This window comes from Manis javanica, chromosome 10, assembly GCF_040802235.1.
Source record: "Manis javanica isolate MJ-LG chromosome 10, MJ_LKY, whole genome shotgun sequence".
Lineage (NCBI taxonomy): Eukaryota > Metazoa > Chordata > Mammalia > Pholidota > Manidae > Manis > Manis javanica.
This window is the reverse complement of record NC_133165.1, coordinates 88,131,302-88,147,791: the sequence shown is the minus strand read 5'-3', so window position 1 is coordinate 88,147,791 and position 16,490 is coordinate 88,131,302. Positions and strand designations below refer to the sequence as shown.

Here is a 16,490-nt window from a genome sequence, read left to right as displayed (position 1 = left end):
TTTAAAAGCTCTCTAGAGTAGGCAAGAGGACAGGAGCATTTACTGAGTAGAGAGAATCATTCTAGGTTCTATATGGAGTATCAGAATACACTGCTGGCCTGACCCCTGTTCTCAAGAGCATGCGGCCCTACTGGGCATGGGCCTGACCCGGGTCTAGTTCCTCACCATGAAATCGATGTTGCTGTCCTCATTCCGGAAATACTCCATCAGCTTCTCAAAGCGGTGCAGCTCCTTGCATACCTGAATGTGCAAACTTTCTCAGCAAGAAGATCGGCACCATGCAGAACCTAAGCCCTGGCTCCCAAGAACATCATAAAGGCAAAGCGACTGGTTCAAACCATGTTTAACCACAGCTCTTCCTATGCAATGGGCCATCTGAGACACAAAGAGAAGAAAGCATAGGGCCAGGCATCTTCCCTGGGTCCCTCGCCCCCCACCAACTTGCTGAGGGAGCTCAGAAAAGCCGGTGTCCTTAGTCTGGGATTTAGGTGCCTCTAGGGGCAGGCCAAGAAGAGACACAGGGGTCTGCTGCTGTAGAGGTACTGAAGGAAGAAGGAAGGCTGGGGGCCGTGGCTGAGGCAGGAGACAGAGGTCCTAGTGGGGACATAGGAGACATGGACATAGGAGAGAGGCCAGGCTGCAGGAAAGCCCCAGGGCTGAGAGGGGTCCAGAGACTCCTCTGAGCCTCTGGCTTCAAGGAGGAAGAGCCATTTCCTGGCTCAAACAATGAATGCTAGGAAGAAGTCCAAAGAGGAGGAAGGGGTGGGACCAGCAACTGTGGTTGGATGTCGAGGAATCCTATGTTCAAGGAGATGGAGGTTTCAGAGCCAGGCCCAGAGGCTGGGGAAATTCCAAGCAGGACTCCCTCTCCTCCACTAGTAACGGCCTACAACCCAGGAGGATCCTTGCTTGCCTTCTCCTCCCACTGCAGATACATCTGCCCTGGGTTCACCGCCTCAGGACTGCCTGGAGAGCCTGTTGGAGCACAGACACCCAGGCCTCCCAGGGGTCTTCAGGTATTCTGATGGATGGCCAAGTTAGGACCACTGTACTATATCTCTCAACTGAGGGCATCCTTAGCTGACTAATCAGGAGCTTTCCTAGCATAAGATCTGGCAAGAATGAAGTTCAGGTTTTGGTTAAAAAAAAAAACCAAAAAGGGGGGTGCAGGCCACTTAGCTAAGCACTGGGATGTTAAAATCACTGCGATGTGTGAGTTCACAGGAAATTGCTTACCCACCTGGCTCCCCACCTCCTCCCTCCAAACACATACACACACAAACACCACAAATGCAAGAGACTGACCTCTTTGAAATTGTCAAAGGCAGCAAGAATGATTTCATGACCTCCTCGCACTAAACACACAGCTGCCAAAAGCTCCAAGACAAGGGCTTTGGTCCTAAGGGATGAAGAAGGAAGGTTCACACCCTAGCTCCCTGCCTGGCTACCTCACAGCTCACGTCCACCAGTGGGGAGTCCTTTCAGGGAGTGGAGCTAGCCTCAGTGGTGAGGAGAGAGGCTGGGCTTGGGAAAGATGGTGAGGGAAAAGAAGGCTTGCTCCCTCTCCAAGCTGGGTGGGCCAGAGGGACACCGGGGACATTCCTCCTCCTCCAGAAGAGGTAAGGGAGATGAACTAAGGCACTGATCCAGGCCACGGGACCCCAAGGCTGGGCAGAACTCCTCATCAGGGACAAGTAGAGCCCAGCTCTCCAGGGCCTGGGCAGAGGCAGCAGGCAGGGGAAGGGAAGGAACTCACCTTGGATTCTTGTTGTTGAGGCTGAGTGCAATCTCGTTGACAGCATGGGGGTGAGACATGACCAGGTTGAATCCATACTGTAGCAAGGGGAAAAGGACAGGAGGAGGGGAGGCCTTGATGATGCGGAAGGCAGATCCTAGCTGGACCTCCCTGACTGGAGGCCCACCAGCAAACTTGTCTTTTATAACTGGTCCCTCCCAGCTCTCCTGTTAGAAGATGAGGCAAAAGAAGCAGAACAACATGGCTAGTGAGTCCCCTTACCTGATAGTTCATGATGGCTCTGAGACAAAGGATGCAGACATGGACATCATCCTTCTGGCTCACCAGGCGGGAGTTCTTCAGGGCTCTGCGCCCAGGAAGAGTGCTATACCTGGAGAAGGGGGGCTGCTGGTGAAGGGTCCGGGAGAGCTCACCATCCCCCAGATGGCAGGCTGCCCCTCGGCAGCAGCAGCAGCAAAGGGGGATGGAGGACACTGTACCAACAGCCCAGAGAGAGAGGGTGCAGAGGCAGGGTGCTCAGCTGGTTTCACTTTCCTGGAACAGACCTTTGTCAGTAACCACCCAGGATCCCAGCTTTATAATCAGGGCTGAAAGCATCCTAAGCCCAGAGGTCCTTCCAAATACAACAGTAGGAATGTAGGCCTTTGCAGTCCCTGAGATGGGCCCAGGGAGATGTTCATCTGAGCCTTCCTTCCTCTTCCGTCTGTCACTGCATCTTCCACACTTTCCCTGAGGCAGGAGCACCTTGGCTCCCATACCATTTCTATGTCCCAGAAAAGGCAGCACAGACCCCAAAGGCTTTAGGAAGACTGGGGGCTACATCTGGCTTTGTTCCCAATGATGTATCATGAAAGAAAGAGGAAGCACAAATGGCCAGTGCTCATGCATAACTAGAATGATGAACAGTGTCAGAGGGACCCAAAAGAGGCCAGGAGAAAAGCATGGCTACAAGGGGGACAGAGATCACAGGAAGGGCCGTAGGACCCCTGCCACTCAGCCCACTCAGAAAAGCTTCTGTGAGTAGGAGTGGCTCTGAGAAGTCATCTGGTCCATCCACCTGCCTCTGGGCAGGACAGTTTTTAAGATAGTGCAGACAAATGAACACATGGCAGCTTTGGAGAGAAAAGGCCTAAAGGAAGAAGTGAAGAGAAGATGAGCGGGGGGCACGCTGGCTGGGAGCTGGTGTCTAAGCAGCTGATGGGACAGAATGCAGAGCCAGAGGGAAACAGACATGAGGGCAGGAGCTGGGTCACCCAGAGAAGACCAGAGAACCTGGGTGAGGGCAAGCCTGCCCCAGAGGCCAGGAGGAATGGCAGAGTGAGAATGAGGAACGAAGGGGACCCCAGAGAGGGGGCGAGAAGAGGGGAGAGCTGGAACCCCAGATGGGGTGGGCACAGCCAAGGGCCAAGTACTTACCCAGAAGAGATTGCTGGGTAGAGTCAAGGAGACAGAGAGGACAGACCAGAGACAGACTGGCAGGCAGAGGGTAAGAGAGCTGAGCCTGGAAGCAAGAGCGGAGGGAGTGGCATGAGCACTCACTGCGGTCACCCGAGCAGGCCTGGGGGCTGGGGTGAGAGGCAGGCGGCAGATTGAGTGCACGTACCGGAGCACAGACTGGCGCGCAGAGCGAGCGAGGCTGTTGGTGAAGGGGGCTGACAGGGCGCTGGGTGGCTGCAGGTCCTCAATGGACCTGCTCCAGGACCGGAGCTTGTCAAATGCACCATCATCACCACTCTCCAGACCCTCAAAGTCAAACCTGGAGCAGGAAAGGACACACAAGCACACACACACGAGAAATTCAGTGCCAAGCCCCCTGGCATGCCCACCCCCTCCCTGTAGACCTCTAGGGCAACAAGAAGCAAGGGCAGCAAGAACAGAAAGCAGAGCTGAGCAGCAGAGACCCAACCCTGGTCCAGAGAGCAACCAACACAGGACACGGGCAGAATGGGTGCAGGAAGCAACCAGGAGGGGGATCTGAGGAGCTGGGGTGGGGACAGAGGCCTCCCCACTGGCCAGGCAATCCTGGGTGAAGTGACTTCCCCTTGGGACTCAAAGGGACATGGGGAGCTGGCAATCCTTCTGCACTCCCATCCTGAGATGGGACATCTCAGACAAGCTATGGCTCCCATGGAGACTCTGCCCTGCAGAGGAGTGGTGGGGAACAGGCCAACTGCAGGTCTTGCCAGTTGGCAAATGGCAGTGGCCAAAGGGGCCTGTCAGTGACCTGAGAGAGCCCAACCGGTTCAGAATCAGGCTCATAAGGGCAGGTCTGAATGGAAGGGAATGGGGATTCTGGCAAATCCAGAGTGGGACAGGTCTCTATGTCTAGGAGGAGCACCACGGCCCCATCCTAGCACTGGGTCTTATTGACCCAGTTTTCTGTGGTTCTGCTTGAGGCTTCTAGCTTTTTTCTGGTACAGAGGCTCCTTGGGCTTCAGCTTCCCTAGGGGAAGGTATGGACTGGGGTCCTTAGTCCCTTTGGGAGTTAGGATGGTTTCTCTGTTTGTCACTTCCTGCTTCTGGGACAAGATGTCTCCCACCATTAGCAGTTTGGGAGTGTGGCCAGGGCAAGAAGAACATCTCGAGATCATAAAGCTATAGGATCTTCTCCCTTAAACATCCCTACGTCAGGATCTACTCTCTCTGACAAACAAGTCCCTGCTCCGTTTTCCTGTCCGCTTCCCCGCAGTAGGTCACTAAGAACCAAACAAGCATCTCCTACGGGCTCTTCCCCCAAGGATCCTTCTGTGCACACACACAGCCCCACCACCAAGGCACAGAGGCAAAGGCCTTCTGAGATAGGAAGTGATATCTGCAGATGCCTGAATGTTCCAAAGGAATCAGGAGCAGCTTCCGAGTCCCAGTGGTCAGAGGTTTAATGGGGCTCTCAAGGAGACATAAGAGTCTCCCCAACAGCGAGTCAGCTTGTCAGCGGCTCCTCTCCATCAATAACAGTATTCCTTAGCACTGGTACATGCCGTTTACAAGTAAATAGCTTCACTCAAACTCTACTTGGCTTCACCCTCTCCTTTCAACCCTTCTCAAAACACACACTCTCTCTCCTGGACCCCTCTGCCCCCCATCACAAGTCTTTCTTTTAAAAACAGAGTCAAAGGCACTGCCGTGGACACTACAATACTGAGGTTCCAGTGTGCTTGGGTTTAGAGCAGCTGGGATTTGTTTGCTTTTCAAACAAGATAGGCTTATTTGGGAAAATGATCTACATCTTTTTACTATAAAAGTTCTGAGTTTTAAAAATCACTTCAGCAAATGTTTTTCATTTCTTTCTATAAAAAGAGTGGCTTTTAAAGGGACAGGAGGATCACAAGGAATGACTTCTGCGGGGACCGGAATGGGGAGTAGGCCACTCTTGGTTTAACAGGGGATGACCTGGAAAAAGTGATAGAGAGGCCAAACCTGGGAAAGGCATTAGTTTGAGCCCCTAAGGAGATAAGACTGGCGACCTGCTGGACAAAGGAGAGCAGCTAGGGGGCAAGGCAGTAGCAAGGGGAATGCAAGCCCACACTGGGCTGGGTCCAGAGCTGAGCAGTTCCCCAGGATGTGGGACTTCGGTGCTGACACTGGGGAAAGTCACCAGCAAACTGAGATGTTGGTTACCCTAGGGCTTAAGTTTAAGTCTGACTGTGTTGGTCACCTGTGAAGGGTCACTGTATTCCCTCTTTCCATGTATTCAGGTGATTATGGTAGGTGACCTTAATTGGTGACCCTGTTAATTGAATAACAATTAACAACAAAGCAGCTACCACAGTATAGACTTAGTACGTTTCAAACCACTAAGTGCTTTAGCCACATTATTGTCTAATCTTAAAGCATGCCTGGAACATGGATCCCATTTTATATAAGAGGATGCAAACTTGCTTGAGGTCACACAGACAGTAAAGGACAGAACTGACACTCACACCCAGCTTTGTCATACTCGGGAGCCTTGGTTCTTTCCACTACCCTATGCTGCCTTCTCAGCTGCACCAATTTACTTCTGGCTGCCTCCAAGCCCTCAACCTGCTTGAAAAAGGCCCCTGAATGCTTCATTTTCAGTCTGGGTCAAAGGTCATGATCACTGCTCCTGGGGCTCTTCAGCAATGACCTGGAGTAACCCTCTCACATCTGGAGACCCAAAGGAGCTTCCTGAAGACTCAAGTCTCCAAAGGCAAATGAATCCCACCAGGCATCTCTCCCAGAAACCAGGACATTCCCTTGGGCTGTTTGCAGAGTCTGAAACCTTGAGGTTCTGATTCTGGGCTCTCTTTCCAAATCTCTCCCCTCCTGCTCCCCAAAACACAGCTTCTACTCCATCCACTTGACATTCTTCACTGATCCTCGACACCCCCCTGGCTGCCTGTCCATTCCCACACTGCTGCCGGGCTCCTCCCTTGGGACCTAGGGCTCCCATTTCCATCTTCACTGCTGCAATCTCCCCGTTCCTCATCAGATCAGAATGGGACTGTGTGCTCCCTCACTGGTCCGCAACCCTAGCCCCAGGGTGGTACTCACATAACAGAACACTGGGCAAAGGACAGGTAATCCACCAGCACATCCAGGCCTTTGTTTTCATCATTCAGAAATTCCCGCACCCACCTGCAGGTAAAGGGAACATAGAGGGAGGGGTCACTAAAGAGGGTCAAGGGTGAAGAGGGCCCAGAGCCTCTGACCCAACAGCATCTCCTCCTGGATCCTCCGGAAATTAGCACCAGGCTAGGAAAATTGTGAAGATCAAAACCCACGGCAGACTCATCCATGGTTGCAGCACTGGCCTAGACCTCCCCTAGGCCAGAGAGCCAGGGTGGGGAAAGAATCATGTCTTCCAATAACATGTCAGTCAAACAAGCTTTCAGGAACCCTCTTCCAAAGGACTAGGGTCCTGGCTCAGTCATTCCTATGATAATGGTGTCTGGCACATGAGGCTGGGTACACAGTCCTTGCTTGGTGTTTACTGGACCAAGGGCAGGGGAAGCTTATCAGAAGCATTTACCACAGGCACTTGGCAGAGCTGTGCCCAACAGAGGCCAGCAGATCCCCGATCTGACCAAAGTCTCAGTCAAAAGACTGATGGGAAGGGTCTAAGTGAGCCATAGAACAGGGGTGTGCTGGGCCAAAGGGAAAGGAGAGGTATTCTGGGACAGTGAGTGAAGAGAGAGTTCTGACTTAGTCAGGGTGAGCTTGGCAGAGCAGGAAAAGGATGGGGAACAGTCAGGAACTCAAATAACTCCAGAATGGCTGTGACCACTCAGAGCCAGATTAAGGTCTTGGGCCCCTCTAACCAGAAAGGCAGGAGGTAAAGACAAAGGGCCAGGGCATTTCCACCCTTCTGCCTTCAGGCCTTTTGGGCTACAATGTCCCTGGAAGGAAGTTCAAGAGCTGATTTCAGGAGGACTGTATAGGACAGTTTCACTGCACACACACACACACACACACACACACACACACACACACACGCACGCGCACGCACACACACACACACACACACACACACACACACACACACACACACACACACACACACACACACACACACACACACACACACACACACACACACACACACACACGACTCCTGAGTGCTTGGTTCTTTCAGAACATCTGGGGGTCTTTATAGGCCAGCTGTGCCCAACAGCCAGGCAGCGCCGCTTTTCCCCTACAGCCGGAACACCAGCGCCTTGTTTGCTGGCCACACCCCAGGCTACAGGGAGGCTGGGCTGGAGCACCAGGCCCAGCTGAGGCTGGCTGACACTGGAGCTGCCTGAAGTTAGCTTCCTCTCTGGGGGCCGACAGGCCTCCCATTTCCTGTCTGTCTGCTCTCCAGCTCCCCACCCCCTTCTCATTTCCTGTCTGAGTCTACACTGCTATTTTCGGGATCTTGACACTTTGAGGAGAGGTTAAAGGGCACCTAGGCAAGGCGGAGAAACCAATACAAACCAGAGAGAGGAGGAGCTGGAGAGGCTCTGGAATCCCACTTCCCAGCCACCCTGAGTTCCCCCATGGAGCTGTCCCCGCACACCCAGCTTCTGTAGGCCTTGGGGCTGATCAGGTTGCTACTCCTTCACTCCCCACCTTGCCCAGGGCTTCTAGTGCCCTGGAGTGCCCACACCCCAGGCTGACAGCCTGACAGCCTGACAAATTTCCTGCCCAGAAATCCGGGAAGGAGCCTGGCCCTCCCCCATGTAACTCTACCCAGAGAAGCCACAGATCACAGGAGCTCCTAAAACACCAGACGCTAAGCTGCTCCCTGGGAGCCAAGGAGCAACTCCAGGCGTCTAATTTGTGTGCCAACTGCCATGAGGCCCCAAGCCTGGGAGCCATGCTGCTCCAGCCCCAGCTCCTGGCTTGTGGCCAGATGGGCAGGCACCAGGGAGAAGGGGCAGGCAGAGGAGACTGTCACACACTGCTCTGTGGCCCTCTCTTGAGAAGAGCAAACACCACTCTCACACAGCAAGACTTCATAAGGAAGACAGGAAGGCCTGAGAGGAAGGGAAGTGGGGAGGAAAGGTCCAGTGGGGGAGTGCAGGATGGCAGCAGTGTTCAGAGCTGCCATCTGTGTCACTTAACTCGTCAGGGTAGCTGACAAGGCCCTGCTAGTTTTTCCTTCTGTGAGGATTCACTAAACAAAGGTGGAGGCTCAGTTACCCATTTCCTAGTGGGTCAGCTTTCAACGTCTAGTTCGCAGATGAGGTGTGGAAGCCAACTCTGGTCAGCGACCAAGGACAGGAACTATCCCTTCCCTATTCCCTCCTGGGCCATTTCCCTGTGCTGCAGCAGCTGGCTACACAGAGAGTCTAAGAGCCCTGGGCAGGCCCAGCCTCGGGGTGGGCAAGGAGGCAGCTGCTGAGGGCAGGAGGGGAATGGCAGATGATGTCATCTGGTTCTTTCTACCCCTCCTCTCAGGAAGCCCAGGACCCTGAGAGTCCTTGGTGTTTACTGGACTGGGGGCAGGCTCAACTTCTCACTCATGCAAGCCCTCAATATTTGTGCCAGGCCCTTTGGTCAGGACTGTCACCCTGCCTGCAGTTCTCCATCAGGGGTCCCTCACTGTCCTCTGTGTACACACTCTCTCACTTTCACTCTATATACCCTGGCTACTTAGGGTTTCATAAAACCAAGACCTTTGCCATCTTTCAGTGTACCTCATACATTAGCCCTCTGTTTGTTCAGCAAGTTCTGGCTCCCCACTCAGAAACTGGATAAAATGACTCCCATGGTTGCTAGGGGCCCTGTCAATGGGTTGGCAGTATCAGGGTCTATGAATATAGAAGACATTCAACTCCTGGACCCCTCTTTCCTGGTGCTTCAGGAAGCTGCTTCTGCTCATGAACTAAGATTGTCTTACAATCAAGCAAATAATCTTCTGGGCACCAAATAGTCCAAGAACTAGGTCTCGGCTACTCAATGCAATATGCTGTCCCATCCCCAGCCTTCTATGGGCCTCCCTTAGCTGAGCCCCAGGCCACAGGCAGACTCCAGTCTCAGCTGCTGTGGGAATGTCTTCCACTCACAGCCACAGGCTGAGGACCCCAGGAGAGGCCCCAAGCTTGCCAGCGGCATCTAGTCAGCAGCTGGCAGAGCTATGGGGGAGAAAAGCCAGAAAAGGAACAGTATTTAGCTCTGAGAAACCAAAAATCATTCAAGGGGCAACTCTACCCCCAGGGCAGGGAGATCAACAGGCAAATCACCCCCAGAGACACCAGATCCTGAGTGGCCAGGCCAAGAGACTCTGATGGCCAAATCTGACTCACCCAATGTGGTTGGTGCGAAGTGAGATCTCCAGCTCCCTCAGTACTTTGGTTGACTCCTGAACTCTCCTCCTGAACTTCTGTAAACATGGAATTTTCTGTCACTGATGGAGGCCCCCAATCCAACTTTAGAGAACAAAAGGGCAGACAAGGAAAGGGAAGGGATACAAGAGGGCAGTGGCAGGCCTTCCCTCTGTCATTTGCCAGCTATGCCTGGCCCATGGCCTCAGAAGCCAAAAACCCAGTCCCATTGCTAGGAAGCAGATGTCCCATCCCAAGTCCAAGGGTTTGTCCCCAAGCCCCATAGGATGACAAAGGGCAGCAAGATGGGGCCTTCCTGCCTCACACATCACCTTCCGAGTTACAGTTGGGTCCAAGAAGCTCTGAAGTTTCTGGATGTAAGTGTGGGGAGGATTCTTCACCTGGAATCGTTCCTGTAAGGGAAACACTTGTGTGCACACAGGCACCCAGAGTTCTGAGGAGAATACGAGGAAGTAGAGCGCTCAGTGTTCAGTGTGAAGGGACCCAGCCTCTTAAAGTTGTCACGCAAAGGTGCTTGTCACCTCGCCCGAACTGTAGGTTCCCTTCCTTATCCTCAGGCACTTCCCATCTGCTGCCATCCTTCCCTCCTCCAGTTAGTGCCTCCTGAGCCTAAAATGTTTTTCTATGTCAAAAAATATTTTAAGAGCCTGCTGCTCTCTAAGAATATGTGGGGATTACAGAGCTGTGAACAGCGCCCAAAATAAAGATACGACTGGGAAATGCTGTTCACTGCCTAGCCAACTCAAGGACAATGGTTAGGAAGGCCAAGGGAGCTAGGTCTCGCAGAACTCCCAACTTTCTTAGTCCTGAACCCAGACTTGGGACTGGACTAGTTTTCCCGCATTAACAGAGCTCAGGACTGCAAACACACTCTCTGCTCCTGGCCTAGGCCCCACGCTTCAACAATTCAGCCAACCTCAAGCCAAAGCCTGCTTTCAGCAAGGTCCTCCCTCGATCCCCTTCCACACAAGGCACAGGACCATGCCCTCCCCACTTTGGTCCAACCCCCTCATCTGACCCAGGGAAAACCCTTCAGCATTTCTGGTCCTGTGAGGGCCTCACAACTGAGATAGCTGAGGAATTGGGGGTTGAGGGGCCAGAAAGGGTCCAGGAGAATAATATAACTTTAGGAAATAGACCCTAAAACAAAATGAAAATTTAAAAAAAGGAAGGTTTGAGAAAGAGCTGAAATTATGTGACCTAGGAAATATCAAGAGGTTATCAGTTAAAGAAACTCAGTACCAACGGGCTATTATTCTCCAAACCCCAAGTAGATGTTTGCCATGCTCACCAACTTCTCTTGATGTGGAACACAAGGAAATGAGCCCTTCCCTGGACAGGAAAGGACCTGGACTGGACTATGCTAAGGTAGAAGCATGATTCTACCTTAGGTCAAGCAGCATGACTTGGGGGGCAGGCAAGCAAAACAGTTCTCATAGATGGAGTCAGCTGCCTGAGCCCTGACCTGGGGCAAGACAGGGGGCTTCAGGTTCTTCATCTATAAGACATAACAGTGCCCTCCCCAGAGGACTTTTGTGAGGAGGAAATGAGGTGTTTCAGCATATGTGAAGTGCTTGGTTCATAATAAGCACTCACTAATGTCAGCTATCATGATCTTGTTCCATGCTTGAAAAGAAGTAACAAATTGTTCATGATAAACTTCACTGCAAACTGCTGGGTAAACACACTGCCTACACTCTGTGCCACCTGTACCTATCAAGAAGTAAGAAAGCAAAAGCTGACTCCCCTAGCCATGCAGACAGGCTGAGTTCAGAAACTCATGATTTGTGAAATTCAAATGTGTGTAAGGGAAAGAACCAGGCCATAGGTGTTAGTTCTCGATTCTGAGTTAAGTAATAATGTCTATATTCTCTTCCATCTCGAAACACACTATTCATGTAGGGAGAGCTTCCAGTCCTCATGTTCTGAGATTTGGGAACAGAAGACCAGGGAACTGGGGTGTCTCAATCCTAGAAGCCTGTAAATAATGAGAAAAACCCTGCTATTTGCCAAATCTGGGGCAGAGGGAGAGATAAACAGTCCTTTGGATAACCCTGCCAGGGGTGGCCCTCACCCTGGGAAAGGCAGAAACAGGCTCTCCCAGGAAAATTACTAAACCCCACACCCCAGACCTATACAAACCTCCTTCAGGCTACCACCCATTGGGAGGACAGCAAGACAGCTCCTTTTGGAGCTAGAGGGGAACTTGGACTTGGCTTACCAGCCCTGTCTCTGTTAGGAGAGCCCTCTTAGAATAGGAAGTGAACATGGATTGAGGCCAAATAAATCCAGGCTAGGGTTCCTCAAGGGACTCTGGGGCTCCATCAATGCCCCTGTTCCTGCTGCCTGTCCAGCCCAAGACACAAGCCCCACTTCCAGCCCTGCCCCCAACCCTGTACCTGGTCACAGATCAGATCCCACTTCTTCTCATTGTCGTACTGCCGCAGGAGCCGGGCCTTGTCAGGAGGGAGGTTCATGGAGCTCTGAGGAGAGAACCTGAGTTAATGGGGCTGAAAGCTCCCTGCACCCAAAAAGGCTAGACTGTGCACATGCTCCTCACTGGACCCTCAGGCTTCACCCTGACACTCTCTGCTGACTAGGAAGGCTCAGAGAGGTGTGGCAGCCCTTCTCCCCTTCATACTTGGTTCATCTTGGGTGAACAGTGTTTTTCAAAGCACAGGCCGTAGAACCTATTTAATGAGATTAACTTTATCTCAAATGAAAATGAACAGATTAAAAATAGAATAAAAGATACCAGAATTCATTGCAAGTAAGAAGAATAATGTCTCATGAAGCTTTTGTTTCTTTTATATTTTATGTATAATATATACACATAAGGTTATGCTGTAATATATGCTTCTTTCTTAACATGGACAGGTCAAAAAGGTTTGAAAGCCACCAGTACAAAGCAGCAACCTTCAATCTGCTTGTCCCCCATGGCCTGAGAGATGGGCAGCCTTCGTGCACCACGCACATCCATGGGAGAATCCTGAACCTCCACAGCCTGTGTAGATTCTACAATTACCCCTTCTCCCCAAGTCAGGATACCAGTGAATGAGGACAGTAGTATAAAGATAACTGCTCCCATTTTTTAGGAAATAATTTACAACATTTCAGCATATAATTGTTAGTAGCAAATTAACTTATGACACACCTCCCAATTAAGACACAGTGAAGTGTTACAACCCCTTGTTGAGACCTTATTCTAACCTAGAATACAGGAGGACAGACCAGGAGTCATTTTATTTCATTCACTACCGTTTGTTAAATAAAAGTATAGGGGAGTGAGCGAAGCCCAGTGCATCCAGGGACTAGTCCCACCCAGGCCAGAAGCTCCTCCCCTCTCCCATTCCCTCCTTATCCCAGTCAGGCTGGGCCTCTCTTCTAAGCAGCCCCCTGCCTCTGCTGCAGGTCCCAGCCCTTGCCTGTACAGGGCAGATCACTGCACCTGCCCCCACCCCTATACCCCTGAATCAAATATGATCTACCTGAAGTCTCCTAGTTGTCTGATAATTCATGTGACTTTCCACAGATCCAGCCTCTTCCCCTAGCACACTGAAGGCCACCTGGAAGGCCTTCCTCTCATCTTTCTCTCTTTTACCTACTGCTCCAAGTTCAGCTCTAACTCCCTGGTAACCCAAGCATGACCACTTGGTTTACCTCTGCATGCTCCTTGACATTCTCATCCCTGGGGACTTGGACTGCATGCACCCGTGACCTTGAGACATCACACAGGCCCTGCATTATTCCACAAGAAGCAGTATTGTGGGAGTGAGCCCTCTATGTGCTAAGCAACTCCTTAAAGATCATTTATTTCTGTTACACATATCTATTTATAATGCACCTATCCTCACATATACTATTAAACTAGCTGTATGCTCATCTAGCCCCTAAGAGACTGTGTCTATTCATATGGTCTCCAACCCTCCATACTGTCTAACACATGACAGGCACCTGGTGGAGACTAAGTGTTAGTAAACCTACAGTTAAGACGTCCTGCATCCAAGCTATGGGCCCAGACCCTGGCTGGTAACAGGGTCACTCTGGTTCAAAAATAGGAAGTAGGGTTGGGATCTCTGCTCAATGTCTAGAAATGGAAAGCTTTAGGAATACATAAGTGGAACAGGTAAGAGAAGAAAAGAAGGGGAAGAGACCACCACATCATACTTCTCCCCATGGTTTCTGCTGCCCCATGAATCTGCCTGAACTTCAGCAGGGAAGAGGGCTAACCAACTCCCCCCCATTGCCAGTGCAGTAGGGATGGCTGGATGGGCAGATACAACTGCGAATGTTCTCTTTGGAACTACTTTGCTAAGGGCCAATCTCAGCATGTCTGTATGGATAGCGGGACAGGGGCAGGAGGCCACAACAAACAGGGACCCAAAAGTCAAAGGTAAGCCTGGAGCAAGAGGTCTCCCGCCTAACTGGGGCCAGGCTGCTGCCACCTAAGCCCGAGTGAGATGAGAGCAGAAGTAGTCCACAGGCCTGGTTCTGGCTCTGTGCATATCTTGAGTACTTCACTGTTATCTGCCCATTTCTCCCAAGTCCATACCATGAAAACAGAAAATAGTTGTCTCCCTGAAAGAAAGTGGCTGGGGAGGGAAGGGGGAGCCTGTCATTGTTGTGGAAGACACCACAATAATGGTCTACACTAACTTCCACCATTGTCATCTGCTGCCTTAACACTGCCCAACCAGGGGAACTGGTAAGGAAATATCTGGTGCCCTTGGGGCTTCAAACATGGAACAAAATTGCCCCCTTGGGGAACCCTAGCCTAAGTACATAGAAGAGGCACATTGGGGACCTGGCCAAACTTTAGATGCCCAGGGAGGGCACTCGGAATATGGAAAAAGGTGGCAGAACCATGAATCAGCTCTGACCACAGGCCTACATCCTCCAGTCTAGAGCTTCAGGTGGCACTTTCTGGACAGAGATGCCAGCTTCTCTGCTTCTTTGGGGCACAAGTGTGATGGGGAAGGAAGTGTGTAGGGGGAATTCCCTAGCCTCCAGCCCTCTCACAAGAAATCAGTCACTGTGCGGTGGGAGCTGCCTGCCTACAGGGCAGGACCCGGGCAGTTCTCGCCCTGCCAGACAAGGGCATCAGGGCTTCTGCCTCCAACTGATAGTTAGCGTGAGTCCAGCAGGGCTCCAATGTCCTGAGGAAGGACAACATCCTGAGTTCCGGGGACAGCCAGGAAGCAAACCTGACCTGGTTCCGGTCTCAGTCAAAGGTTTGTTTCCTTGACATCTTCCTTCAGGGTTCCACAGAGCTGGTGGGCTCTCATAAGGCAGAAGCTGGGCTCAGTCCTCGCTGACTCCTTGCTGACCAGAAAAGGGGCGCTGCTGCCTTGGAGCGGAGGGCACAGAATTCAGAGTCAGAGAGCCCAGGACCTACTTCAGGCTCTTCAGAGTCACTGAACCTCAGTGAGATCATCCATAAAACAGAGATAATCTCACAACTTCACAGGATTTTATGAGGATTAAATGATAAATATTTTATGTCTGTGTGTGTCTGGAACACTGTGGGTGTTCAACACAGCTCCTTTCCCCTTCATCCTGAAATCCTGTGTAATGTTCTGACACCCCGGCGACCTGCCCTCTTGCTTCTGGGCTGTGTCTGTCTCTGCTTGGGTGCCACCTTTAGCACTGCGGCTCCGTACTCTGAGGACACAGCAACCCTTCACTCCTCCCCTTTGATCCCTCTCTGGTTTCCTCTAAGACTAGGAGCCAAACACCAACATCCTTGGAAAGGAGGGGGAGACTCCGGGGAGACAGGAGAAGAAGGGGATAATGAACTTAAACTGAAAACAATTTTGGGACTGATTTCTAAAACAGAGGAACCAGCCAGAGCCTAATAATAAAAACCTATAATGGGAAGAAGCAGAAAGGGGTGGAGCCGATGCTTCTCCAGCAAGGCTGCTCTTGTTTGCTACCAGTTCAAGGTGAGGCACAGCGCCCTGCTCAGCAGGCAGTGACCCCTGGGCCTGTGGGAGCCAGGGTCCAGGCCCTCCGGCAAGGCCTCCTTACTCTCCACTTGACTGTGAACCCTAGCAAAGCCAAGGAGAAGGGAGGCAGCTCTGGTGGCAGAGGTTCTCTTCCCTTTCCTGCTCTGCTCCCCATCCTCATTCACCCCTCCTCGTTTCCTTCCCACTGCAGGGGAAGGGAAATGCAGGTGAGGCTGGAGTTTCCTTCAAAGCTGTGGGTGCTGCTCTGGGACTCACCCCTGACTCTGTCAGTCTCCTTGGTTCGGGCCTGGGGAAAACCCAACCAACAGAGATAGGAACCCCCCAAAATTCCCAACTGCTTCTCCTGGTCCCAGTCAATCATGATAAATCTTAGGAACAGAGACGCAAAGGGCATAGCTCCTCTGAGAGACAAGGAGAGAGACACTTGAAACTGCTGTGAAGGGGATTCTTGAAGCTTTGGAGAAGGCAGGCAGGGGCTGTTTTGAGCAATTAGAGAATGGAAGTTGGTGGTTTTTTTAATGTTCTCCCTCTCAGAACCACCTCTCCACTAAGTTGCCTATGGCTGGACACTTCTCCCAAGTGTGGTAGCTCCAGGCCCACATTCAGTCCATGGGGGAGGGAAGCCATGGGAAACTGAATCTAGAACTTCCAAGAGAAGAAATGAGGCTCTGTCCTGGGCACCACGTGCTGCTGAGCCCCTGGCCACAGCCGCCAGCAAGTCCTCTCGGGCACCCACAGATGAGCCTGTTGTACAGATGGGCAGGGGTGGGATATGGTGAGGAGGCACAAGGCCTGAGAGTCCAGGAGACTGCTGTAGGGGTCAGAGCATTGTATTCCTGCCAGGGTCTCCTACACAAATCAACAACTCTACCCTAAGCCAATGGCGAGGTTGGCAACACCAGACACAAAGGCGTGTCCCCAGCCGCCAAAAGGACAGAGCATTAGGAATGGCCCAGACTGCCCTCCATGTATCTCTACTGG

General features: G+C 51.9%; 1 protein-coding gene across 7 annotated transcripts in view; it reads right to left on the bottom strand.

Moving 5' to 3' along the window:
* FMNL3 (formin like 3) overlaps positions 1 to 16,490 on the bottom strand; it is a 49,601-nt gene that overhangs the window by 9,604 nt on the left and 23,507 nt on the right. For 5 of the 7 annotated variants that reach the window (XM_017678527.3, XM_017678528.3, XM_073213560.1 and 2 more), the window contains exons 2-10: positions 11,943 to 12,026; positions 9,855 to 9,935; positions 9,505 to 9,581; positions 6,269 to 6,352; positions 3,360 to 3,512; positions 2,018 to 2,126; positions 1,757 to 1,833; positions 1,306 to 1,399; positions 166 to 240 (exon numbers count right to left, since the gene is read on the bottom strand). In XM_017678527.3, coding sequence (XP_017534016.1) covers positions 166 to 240; positions 1,306 to 1,399; positions 1,757 to 1,833; positions 2,018 to 2,126; positions 3,360 to 3,512; positions 6,269 to 6,352; positions 9,505 to 9,581; positions 9,855 to 9,935; positions 11,943 to 12,026 — 834 coding nt within the window. The remainder of the gene's footprint in view (positions 1 to 165; positions 241 to 1,305; positions 1,400 to 1,756; positions 1,834 to 2,017; positions 2,127 to 3,359; positions 3,513 to 6,268; positions 6,353 to 9,504; positions 9,582 to 9,854; positions 9,936 to 11,942; positions 12,027 to 16,490) is intronic. The other 2 variants (XM_017678531.3, XM_017678532.3) reach the window with 1 other exon arrangement.